At 40.8% G+C, this 12,578-nt stretch overlaps 1 protein-coding gene across 2 annotated transcripts in view; it reads left to right on the plus strand.

Moving 5' to 3' along the window:
- The first annotated feature begins 459 nt into the window (after positions 1-459).
- Positions 460-12,578, plus strand: part of CLMP (CXADR like cell adhesion molecule) — a 48,222-nt gene continuing 36,103 nt past the window's right edge. The window contains exons 1-2 of one of the 2 annotated variants that reach the window (XM_087970139.1): positions 460-524; positions 731-1,142. In XM_087970139.1, the coding sequence (XP_087826265.1) occupies positions 1,115-1,142 (28 nt within the window). In that variant the 5' untranslated portion in view covers positions 460-524; positions 731-1,114. Of the gene's footprint in view, positions 525-644; positions 1,143-12,578 lie in introns of those variants that run through there. The other variant, XM_087970138.1, reaches the window with a different exon arrangement.

Genomic DNA, 12,578 nt, shown 5'->3' on the forward strand with positions numbered 1-12,578 from the left:
TGAGGATGGGAGACCACCAAGTGGTGGGCTATAATGGGGAAGCTTTAAAAAAAACAATATCGTAGGAGGAGGCAACCGTAAATCCTCTGTATTGCTACCAGGAAAACCACCTAGGGCATGCTCTGGTTCCTTCGCGTCCTTCCAAACGAAGGGAAACCACGCCTGCCCTTCATTTTTTGGCAACTGTGCCATCACAATTCAATCCGACTGCTCCAGGGGCTGCGTGGAAGAGCAGGCAGGGGAGGAGGGGGGGGTGTTGCAGGGAGGTTGAATTCGCTATCTCTTGTGAGTCATCTCTGCAGACAACACTTTTATCTTTGAAGGCCGTATTTCTCGCTTGGTTTTTTATTTTTTAAAGAAGAAGGGGGAAGCTTCGTTTCTTCTTTGCGGGCGAAATGAAGATGCTTCTCCATGTTTAATCTCTTTAACCGTTTTTGACAAAAGGAAAGCATATTTACTTCCCCCCACACACACACACACAACCAACCACCCAACCAGAAGGTTGGGCTGTCCAATGGCCAGAAGTAAGGAGCAGCTCGCTTGCATATGCCCAACCTTTCCCCCACAACCCCCCTTAATCCTGGTGGTTGGTAGGGAGGGACCTTTATTCCCACACACACACACACACACACACACACACATACACACACAGCCATGTGATAAAACTTGCAGGCTGAAATTTCTCTCTCTGCTTCTCACCCACTTCTCTCCTCTCCTCTCTTCTTTCCAGACATGCCAAATTACTCTGGCAGTCCTAGATGTGTCTCTCGGCTGTGCTGCTGCTGCTGCTGCCTCCGCCTCTGATTCTCCCCTTCCAGATGTTGACAGGCTCCAAACTGAATCGGTGGCTCCAGAGGCACAACAGCTCTTCTCCCCTCTGCGTGGAATCTGAAGGGGGAATGCACGGCAGAAGGGCAAAGTTGCATATTTTCCCGGCAGCGCACGGAAGCAATTACCCAGAGCGCATTCCAGAGGTTTGAATTGTGAGCAGGTCCTGGTTGTCATTTTTTTTTTTTTTACTGAGTGGGAAGAAGTGTGGAGGAAAGAAGAAGAAAAAAAGGGAGAGAAAAGGAAAGGAAGAAAGCTCTCTGTCTCACATACACACAGAGGCGGAATGTCTGTGCTTTCCATCCTCCTGCTAGGTAAGTTGGAGAATTTGGTTTTGTCCCTTAATTTTTAATTCGGGGAAGGCAGCCTAAAGTTGCAACCCTAAGATGCAAAGGGAGGGGGAAAAAAACTGTTGGCATTAAAGTTTTCAAGAAGCTCATCTGCTTTCAATTGCTTGTTCTTTTACAAGTTAATGCGAGCATTCAAAAGTTAAAGCTCAGTTTTCTTATCCAACCCATTCCAGACTTAAAACTCTATTCTCCAAAAAGGTTTTTTGGATAGGTTTTTCTTTTTTTTTTTGGGGGGTTACACCATCATCTGTTAACCAGGTGAACTATTTTGTAAGGGCTCTTTCTTTGCCTCTCTCAAAGGCATGTTTAACATGGAAAGGTGTTTTGGGGGGGGCTAAAAAAAAAAGAAACATATTGGACTCATTTGTCTTTTTTGCAAACCTGAACAAAGAAAACTTGTTTCAGGGCTCGGGGTCAATTTATTTAACTTTTTGGAGACGGGTGATTTTTGCGCAGGAGTTCATTTGTCCTGTTTTAAAGGAGTGCATTGTTTCCAACTGATACTGGTTGGTTTTTTTTTAAGTCTAAATTAGAAACAGATGTGTCAACCTACCACTTGGAAAGAGGTCCTGGGGAGGTGGGGGCAGAAAATGATTGAAGGAAAGGGGCTGAGAGGCAAAAGAGAGAAACTGAAGAATGAAAAAGTCAATACCAAAGAGAAAGAGAGGAAAGTACAGAGGAGAGATTATAGATAAAGAGAGTGATATTGTTTTAAAAAAGATCAATGGTTTCATGGAGGGGAAAACAAAGGTTGCTCTAGAATCCAAAGGGGGAAAAAATGGCTTCTTATTCTGTAAAATCCATTCAGTTATGAAAGTGTGGCTGCTGCATTCACATGTTCTATTTTAGGCACGGTAGGGTCATCTAGTCCACCCTTCATCCCCCTGAAGTACTGAACTTATTTTATGGAATGTTGCACATTTGCTTACATTAATGGGGTTTTGAAGGTGTTCCACTTTGGCTAGAAAGGGCCAGGATGGTTCATGAAGAAATAAAAGAGAGAATGGCCAGATATGAGCAACCAAAAAATGTGATTTATCAAAATTACGTGATAAACTATGTGAACCCAAATAAGAAACGGATGCATTGCAGAGAACACCTTCTGCCAAATAATGCAAGAGAGTTCATCATTTAACACAGCCAGCAATAAATAAAATAGTTTTTTCTGGTGCTCTTCTGATAAAACGAATTACATCCACCAGTTATCCATGGCTCTTGCCTTAAAGAAGATTATACAAAATGGAGGGGAGAGAGAGAAAAAGATGGAGACGATTATTAAGGAAAGTAGACTGGAGTAAAAGCCAACTGCTCCTCTCTTGTGTGAGACAATTAGATGCTGTCTCTTTCAGCCTCTTTTCTAGCATATTGTACTTTCTCCTGAGGTGGAGAATGAGCTTCTCCTTCCGTTCTTCTTACTACCTTGGGCTGACAAGCAGGCAGCTACACACACACAAACACACACACACAGAGACAAAATAAAAACCATGGATTAGGGCCACGCAAGGGTTGCCAAATCCTGCTGTCCTTACCTCAGACACATTAGAATTGACTCAAGGACAGCCTCGCCATCTCCCTTAGGAAAGCTAAGGAAAGAGCATGTACAATAAAAAGTCCTTGGAGCTTTTTGGGGGGGGGGGGGGATATGCACGAAAAAATGATTGCAGAGGTTTTGCATCACGTTGATGCTCTACAAAGGATGGAATAGATGGATACCAGATCGTTGTCAGAAAAGATAGCAAAAGAGAGAATTAAGCTGGAAGCTAAAACATGTAAACAACATTTGCCGAAATTCGGTGTATCTAGTTTAACGAAAAGGAGAACTAGGGTGACAAGATAGCCGTGTTCCAATATCTCAGGGGTTGCCCCAAAGAAGAGGGAGTCAAGCTATTCTCCAAAGCACCTGAGGGCAGGACAATGGGTGGGAACTGATCAAGGAGAGAAGCAACTTAGAACTAAGGAGAAATTTCCTAATAGTGAAAACAATTGATCAGTGTAACAACTTGCCTCCAGAAGTTGTGAATACTCCAACACTGGAAGTTTTGAAGAAGAGATTGGACTGCCATTTGTCTGACATGGAGTAGGGTTTCCTGCCTAAGCAGGGGGTTGGACTAGAAGACCTCCAAAGTTCCTTTCAACTCTGTTATTCTGTTAAGCATGCAGGACAGTCTAATTCATTAGCCTTTCCTAGTTCTTCCAATCATCTGGTGACATTGTCTTTCATCTCTGCCAGTTCCAAGTTTGGGATCTCATCTATAAGGAAAGAATCCTGAATGCAAAAAAAAACAACGATATCGGAACAAATCTAGGGTGGAAACGCAAATTTCCTTATGACAAAACTAAATATAGCACCACAAAGAAAGCAGCCATAACTTTTCTTGCAGAAAAGGTAAGGCAGGTGGATGAAGTAAACAGAATTAGGAAAAAAGAACCAAACATCTTTATGAGGTACCCAAAGGTCTTCAAGTTCTGTTCTTAGGATTTTGGGAAGTGTTTGGATGGCCACTGAAGGAAGGAAGATGCCAGGGGAACCAGAACTAGAATCTGATCTTTTGAAGTTTATCTTGCATTGACAGTTCTTCCAAAAATAGCTTTCTCATCTTGTGATAATTTCAATCATGAGATGATTTCTTCTTCTCCTTCTCCTTCTTTTTCTTCTCCTCCTCCTCCTTTCTCCTCCTCCTCCTCCTCCTCCTCCTCCTCCTCCTCCTCCTCCTCCTCCTCCTCCTCCTCCTCCTCCTCCTCCTCCTCCTCCTCCTCCTCCTCCTCCTCTTCTTCTTCTTCTTCTTCTTCTTCTTCTTCTTCTTCTTCTTCTTCTTCTTCTTCTTCTTCCTCCTCCTCCTCCTCCTCCTCCTCCTCCTCCTCCTCCTTCCTCCTTCCTCCTTCCTCCTTCCTCCTCCTTCTTCTCCTCAGACAAGACCAAGCAATTTGTTGTCATCTTGTTCCCCTAAACAAGAATGGAGAAATGAAGCAATGCCCAAAGAATCACATTCTTCTGACATAGCAGGAAGTCAGTCCATTAACATCTGGGTATACAAATCAGATATATTAATATAAAGATATATAATATGACAATTGACCATATTTTATCTCTTTCTCCTATCTCTTCTTTTAAATTGGTAGAATACTTCAATAGATACGTTCCATCATACGTATGTAAGTCTCAATACCAGAGACTAACATAGCCAGAATGGCATGGCACCATCTTAACCCAGACAAATGCCCTCTTCTTTGAGACTTAGAAAAAAACCTTACATTTGCAAAAGAACAAAAAGGGTTTTAAGGGGCAGAGGGAAATCCATAGCAGATTGAACATGCCCAGAGGCCAGAAAACATTGATAAACGTTGGAGGAGATAGAAAACTGGTTGAGAAGAACTTGATTCTTAATACTCCACATGCAATATTTTAGTACGTAATCATTTTAAGACTCTTTTAAAATCACCCCTGGCTATTGCCTAATGAAATGTTCCCAATTGATAAAAAAAGGGGAAAAAAATAAAATAAAACCCAGCTGTATAAGAAACTATGGCAGTCTAGATGTTTCCATTAGTCATGACATTTTGGAAGAAAATCCGTAATCTGCACTTTTAAAATAATAATCTTGGGGTGTCAAATCAAAAAGCCCAGTTGAGCCACCATACTTGGCAAGAGAAACCAAAAGGGTAAAAAAAAATTGTATAGCCTCCCAAAGATCTCATTCAGAAGTTACTTCAAAAGATTGTTTTACTGTTCTTATTTCTCAATTCTGTCAAGGGCCAGAAACTATGCATTCATAAGCAAGCGTTGTTTTGGAAACAATTATCTTATATTTTTTTATGAGAGCCATTCATAACAAAACTAAAACTAAACTAAATCCAGTGACATTAAAACACATATTTATAAAAGTGTCCCTCATTTCCATCTTTCCTTCAAAATTATACAAGCTAGTAATTTATCATATCCTAGACATGGCATATTGCAGTACTAATGGTCTGTGGAAAGGTATCACAACTGGATTTCAACTTGGCACGTAAACAAACTCCAACTTGAGAAAAAGTAAACAGAGAGATTTCTTTCCTTGGCTGTTTCTTCTTCGTAGGGATATACTCCATGGGTGGGGAGGCATTCTTTCACCCTAGCCAAAATGTATGAGACATATTCTGCTGCTGTAATATAACCCATCCTCCCAAGGACGTGGATTTTTTTTTTTTAAAGCTGTCTTGAAAGAATGTTAATAGCTATAGAAAAGTTTGAAGCAGAACAAAATTCTACATTAGAGCAAGGAAGCAGAGCACTGAAATGATATTTGTCCCACCAAAGAAAATACTGGCAGTGGAGTTGAAATGTTGAGTCAAATATTCCTTCTTTCTTCCCAACCCGTTTCTGGCCCAAAATCTTTTTTAAAAAGATATATTTTCAGCCTTGAAGGCAGATTGCTTTGTGATCTAGAGGGTGGGGAAATGGGGAAGGGATTGGGATGGGTTGGGGGAAATGTTAATTAAGCTGCACGCTAAAGCTGCAAAGGCCAGGGACTGTCATCCTGAATGACTTCCAGTGCCTTTCCAATTATTTCCTATCACTATTCCAGAGATGAGAAGGATCAAGAGGTTCGGAACTTCTCTAACACGAGGCTGTAGATGTCGGAATATTTTTTCTCCCTGGAGCAAAACGTAAAGGGAGATAATCAGAAGTAAATCTTGTCATTGAGTGTATCTAGGATGACTGATTCCGAGGAAGGTCAATCAAGGGAGAGTAAACTAGAAGGATATAATGATCCAAGTGCTGGGCCTGGACTCTGGTGTGTGAAGCCATCCCTCTTAGTCAAATCTTTAGCTGGCAGCCCTCAATTTTGCAATTCGGAATGGAATGGAATGGAATAGAATAGGGAATAGAATAGGAAACAGAACAGGAAACGGAATAGAATGGGAAACAGAACAGAAAATGGAATACAACGGGAAACAGAACAGAACAGGAAACGAACGGAACAGGAAATAGAATAGAACAGGCAATGGAATGGAATAAAATAGGGAATAGAATAAGAAACAGATCAGTAAACGGAATAGAATGGGAAACAGAACAGAAAATGGAATACAATGGGAAACAGAACAGAACAGGAAACGAACGGAACAGGAAATAGAATAGAACAGGCAATGGAATGGAATAAAATAGGGAATAGAATAGGAAACAGATCGGTAAACGGAATAGAATGGGAAACAGAACAGAAAATGGAATACAACGGGAAACAGAACAGAACAGGAAACGAACGGAACAGGAAATAGAATAGAACAGGCAATGGAATGGAATAAAATAGGGAATAGAATAGGAAACAGATCAGTAAACGGAATAGAATGGGAAACAGAACAGAAAATGGAATACAACGGGAAACAGAACAGAACAGGAAACGAACGGAACAGGAAATAGAATAGAACAGGCAATGGAATGGAATAAAATAGGGAATAGAATAGGAAACAGATCAGTAAACGGAATGGAACAGGAAGCAGAACAGAACAGGAAATGGAATAGAACGGAATGGAATGGAATGGAATAGAATTCTTTATTGGCCAAGTGTGATTGGACACACAAGGAATTTGTCTTCGGTGCATAAGCTCTCATTGTATATAAAAGTTATAAGTGATAAATCATTATCATAGGCATAAAAATACATTATAAATATATATTATAAATATATAAGTTCATTTATAAGTTTGTAAATCTTGCAATTCAGAGTATTAGAAATGGCAGCATCACCCTGTTCCTTTAATCATGGGTTCGTGATTTCAATATCTTACATTAATTAAAACTTCCATAACACAGGAAGATAATTAATATGCAGAAATGAAGTACGGTTTATACTTGGGAACAGGCCAAAGACAGCCCTCCCTTCCTCAGATGAGCCAAATTCTTATATATAAAACTCTAGAGAAAATGAGCCTAATGAGGTTTGAAAGATAAAAGTCTTTTTCAGATGTTCTTTCTTGCACAACTGCTGTTTCCCAAAACTTGCACGTAGCAATTTTGGGGTGATTTGTTGTCACTCTAAACCACATAACTCTTTCAGCAAAACTAGCTTGAGTAATAGATCACAGCTTCTGCTTACACAATTTCTTGAATCTGGTCAAATGTACAGAGAAGAGCGAGACTAGCTCGGCTCTTAAAACTCTGGGGTGCTATATCAGAGCTTTTCAAAACAAGCTAAACTCTGCCAGAATTGGGACAGATTAGAATGGGGAAATTCAGACTGAATGAAGAAGGCCAGAACTTAATTTTGACATCTCTTCAGAGAAAAGATGGGCTAGGGGTGACATGATAGCAGTCTTCCAATATTCGAGGGGCTGCCCCAAAGAAGAGGGATTCAAGCTATTCTCCAAAGCACCTGAAGGCAGGACAAGGAGCAACAGATGGAAACTCATCAAGGAGAGAAGCAACTAAGAACTAAGGATAAATTTCCTGATGGTGAGAACAATCAATCAATGGAATTGCTTCCCTCCAGAAGTTGTGGGTGCCTCCATCACTAGAGATTGGACAGCTACTTGTCTGAAATGGTACAGGGTCTCCTGCTTGAGCAGGGGTTGGACTAGAAGACCTCCAAGGTCCCTTCCGGCTCTATTCTGATTGGATTGGAAACCCTTTCTCCTTGTTTCTCTAAAACTAGATTCACAAGCTATTTGGGAGCATCCTGATTAGATACAGAATTCTTTATTGGCCAAGTGTGATTGGACACACAAGGAATTTGTCTTTGGTGCAAATGCTCTCAGTGTACATAAAAGAAAAGATACATTCGTCAAGAGTCAAGAATCATCAGGTACAACACTTAATAATAGCCATAGGGTACAATAAGCAATCAAATCATACTAGGAAACAGTCAATATAGATCGTAAGGATACAAGCGACAAAGTTACAGTCATACAGTCACAAGTGGGAGGGGAGGGGTGATAAGGAGTGGTGAGAAAATTAATAGCAATAGTAGTGCAGACTTTGTAAATAGTTGGACAGTGTTGAGGGAATTATCTTTTTAGCAGAGTGATGGCGTTCGGGAGAAAACCTGTCCTTGTGTCTAGTTATTCTGGTGTGCAGTGCTCTACAGCATCGTTTTGAGGGAAGGAGTTGAAACAATTATTATTATTAGCCACCTATCCCTGATATCCCCCATCAACCTGCTGGTAAGTTGGGTCCTAGAGAGAGCATGAAAATAGCCCTTGTGGAAATAAGGGAGCAAGCCTTTATCTCAAGGATCTTTCTCAAGTGTTTTTATTGCCAAATCAAAGCAGGAATCTCACATTTTGAAATTGGGTTATGAAGAAGACAGAAACAGTGTTGAGATTCCCAGAAGGAACAGTTTGCTGGGAAAAAAAAGGCAAGAGAGGTGTATTTGAATGGACACGTATTGGCATGTATAAAATTGCCCTTCTTGGGAATGAGTTTCATCATCGGTCTGTCCAGCACAGCTATGAAAGCTTGGGATACCAAAAACAGAAGATGGCGAAATGTTTCTCATCACACTCTTTCCAGAATTTTAAGTCTGAGTCTGCATCCTATGGGTTTGGGTTTTTTGTTTTTTTGTTTTTTTTGATAAAGATACAAAATAAATTCTTTTGTTTGGTGATATGATGTGCTAACAAGCCCATAAGGACTGCTGATTGGATGATGACTGATAGTCCCAAAGGTGCTTTTTCAAGAGGCAACTGGACTTTCTGTTTTTTCTTCTTCTTCTCTGAAGACATTTCCTTCTCATCCAAGAAGCTTCTTCAGTTCTGACTGGATGGTGGGGAATGGAAGGATTTATACTCCTTGCAGACAGCTGGTCATTTGCATCCTTTGAGAGGGTCACTGAGGCCACCTGGAGGTTTGTCTGTGTCCTCAGGGTCACCTGAGTGGTGCAAATGGGTGTAGAGCCTTCTTGAAACTGTTGAAAGGACTGTGTTGTGGACTGGAGATAGATGATGTCGTATCATTCAGTTTTATCTGTTCAGTTTTGACATAGATGGTCTCTTTGACCCCTCTTTCAAACCAGCAGTCCTCCCTGTCCAAAATGTGGACTTTTCTGTCTTCAAAAGAGTGGACTTTGTCTTTTAAATGCAGATGGACCACTGAATCTAGTCCTGATGGGTTTGTTCTCCTATGTTGTGCCAGGCATTTAGGAAGTGCTAATTTTGTTTCCCCAATCTACAAAACTGCACATGGCTTGTTGCATTGCACTGCAAATACCACATTGCTCAGTTTATGTCTGGGTGTTTTATCCTTGAGGTGGACAAGCTCCATAGACATGATGACTGACAGGTTAAGTAAAGTTCAATCTTGTTTTTTGCTCAGAAAAGTTTCTATTTACTTTCCCCCATTGTCTGCCATTGCTTCCTGCTTCATAAACCCCATAAGCCACAAATCCCATAAATGGAACTACCAAAGCTTAGCCGTTTTGTTCCCAAAGGGTCATTTGGAAACCACTTTCTCTACTTGTCCTCTTCTGTTGTGAGAAGTGACTGCTTCAGGAATTCTTCTGAAATTTAAAAGACCTCTCTTGACTATCATCCATCAAGGCTCCTAAATAAATAGATTTTTAAAAAAAGGATTTGTCAATCTCCCAAAGAAAGACCTAAGAACTTTGAAGAGGAAATGAACTACATAGAAAGAGAATCCAGTTCCAAATTCAACTTTTAATCAGTTACCTAGATTTTATTTACATATAAAGAAAAGTGTCCTTACTGTATAATAGCAATAGCACTTAGACTTATATACCACTTTACGGTGCTTTTACAGCCCTCTCAAAGTGGTTTACAGAGTCGGCCTCTTGCCCCCAACAATCTGGGTCCTCATTTTACCCACCTCAGAAGGACAGAAGGCTGAGTCAACCTTGAGCCTGGTGAGATTTGAACTGCCCAAATTGCAGGCAGCGGCAGGCAGCAGAAGTAGCCTGCAGTACTGCACTCTAACCACTGCACCATAAGATCTGTATAATAGCAGCACAGTCTACTCATGGAGAGACACAACCTAGAAGTAACGAGAAATTTCTTGACTGTGAGGACAATCAACCAGTGGAACAGCTTGCCACCAGAAGTTGTGGTTGACTCCGTCACTGGAGGTTTTTAAGAAGAGATTGGACAGCCATTTGTCCAGAGTGGTCTAGGGTTTCCTGCTTGAGCAAGGCATTGGACTAGAAGACCTCCTATTCTGGAGCAGGAGGTTCTGGAGATTTTTAAGAAGAAGCTGGAGAACCACATCTTGTCTACGGTTTAATGATGGCTGGGGAATTCTGGGAGTTGAAGTCCATACATCTTCAAGCTGCCAAGCTTTAGAAACAATGGACTGGGTGGTCCTTCTGGTCCCCTCTAATTTTACAGTCTTATGATTCTATTAACTGTCTAAAATAAGTAAGACAAAGTCCAGTTAAGGCTCTGATCTTGTGACTTTCCACCGTCTTTCCAGAGAGCCCAAGGCAAGGAATGCTCATCTAAATGCATAGAGGTCCTTTCAAAAGTGACAGAAAGAATACATTTTCACCTCTGATGTTGTTAATGAAATATGGAAAGCAATCAAAAACTTTTTCAAAAAAACAACAACATCTATTTCCATTACTGCAGTCTTAAATATCTGAGCAGTGCGGAGGATTAGTTTCATCAAACCATTATTTTGACTGGAATTGTTGAGTCAATTTGATGCATTCATCAAGTCAAGAGCTTTTCAGTGGATTCCAAAGGTCAGAATCCTTTCGATATGCACAGTTGGACCTTTGCAAACTAACTTTTTTTTTTCAAATTTAATCTTAATCAACATGGCACTATGATTTAGCTGCAGACCCACATTGGACTGATTGGATACTTGTGCTGAATCAATAATTAGGACTGCTTTTTTAAAAAAAATCAGATCAAAAATCCCCTTGAGTCCTTCAGTTGAAATGACTTTCAAAATCTTATTGGACGTTAATTTTAGAGCAGTTGGTAGAAATAGGTCAAGAACTCTACCCAACATCAACATCAACATCCTTCTTGCATTTAGCGTTGTAGTTGGCGTGCATAAGCGCACCAACGTGCCTACCGTCCCTGTCCTATTGTTTCTCTTATTCTTTTATTTTTCTTATATGTACCCATTTCATGTATTCATAACTATGTATACACTTATACTTATTATCTTGTAAACAATTGGCAAATCAAATAAATAAAATAAATAAATAAATAAAATTTAGCATAAGTATGGTTTCAGATAAAGGGAATAATTTCAGCCTGGCAAACCCACATACAAGGTATATACCCCTTATTCAGTCTAGGTTAGTGTAATTTGCATCTTATTAGGAGGAATTGATTCTTATATACCCTGTTTTCCCCCAAAATACGACCTACCCTGAAAATAAGTCCTAGCTTGATTTTTACATGTGCACCCAATATAAGCCCTACCCCCAAATAAGTGCTAATTAAGATCCCGCCCACTCCAGAGTGGATGGGTAAAAATTAAGCTAGGGTGAGGGTGGTGGAGCTGCCCTCCTACTTACCTTTGGACAGTTGTAGCCAGGCCTGGCATACCCCGAGACCTGCCTTGCCGGCCCATTTCTTCTGCAGCTGGCAAGGCTGGTAAGGCTTTCCTGAAGGCCTCTGTAGCTGAGAACAAAGCTCTGGATCGATCCTGAGCTCTGTTATCCTCTGCAGAGGCCTTCAGGAAAGCCTTGCCAGCCACAGAAGAAGTTCCTGAAGGCCTCTGACAGCAAAAAGGAGGCCGAGGGCGACGCACGCAAGTGAGGTTAGTCAGTGGATGACCTCCCCTGAAAATAAGACCTGGTGCCTTTTTTGGTGGCAAAAATATATAAGACAGGTTCTTATTTTGGGGGAAAACAGGGTATATACAATATTTCCATCTGCCCCACCCCTGGGATATTCTACATTGATGAGAAGGCTGGATCACGACCTTTGGTCCTTGGCTACATCTTTTCTTCTTCTCTTGTGGCCTTCAGCCTCAGCAGATCTTACGGGCAAAGTATTTTTAGATTCTGGTGGCATCCTGGCCCTAAGAGAAGAGACCTTCTCTATTTTGGGAACATGTCATTTCTCTGGAATATTACTGTACTGTCAGTGGGAGGTTGCAGAATTGCTATAGGGTGGCTTGAAAAATTAGCAAGTCTGTTTCCCAGATATTTGCATGTACAGCCAAAAAGTAAACTCGAAAATGCAAAAAGAGGCAGAGATCTAACAGACCTTCCCCCTTCTAGCCTCTGGACTCTTCCCCCAAATACTGGAATTGGGTAGGGTTACAGCCAGCGATGGTTGTTGTTTTGGAGTGTCTTTAGGACAGAGGGTGCTGTTTGTTTGGAAGTTGAGTTTTTTATACTGGTTTTTTTATGATTGTTGTTGCGGCTGTGAACAGTCCAGAGTTACGGCATAAAAGATGGGTAAAAGATGGATGGCTATGTAAGTTTCCTAACTAAATAGCCAAGTTATAAA

Source organism: Notechis scutatus, chromosome 7 (assembly GCF_049901735.1).
Source record: "Notechis scutatus isolate UNSWTSFEM ecotype Mainland chromosome 7, rNotScu1.2, whole genome shotgun sequence".
Classification (NCBI taxonomy): domain Eukaryota; kingdom Metazoa; phylum Chordata; class Lepidosauria; order Squamata; family Elapidae; genus Notechis; species Notechis scutatus.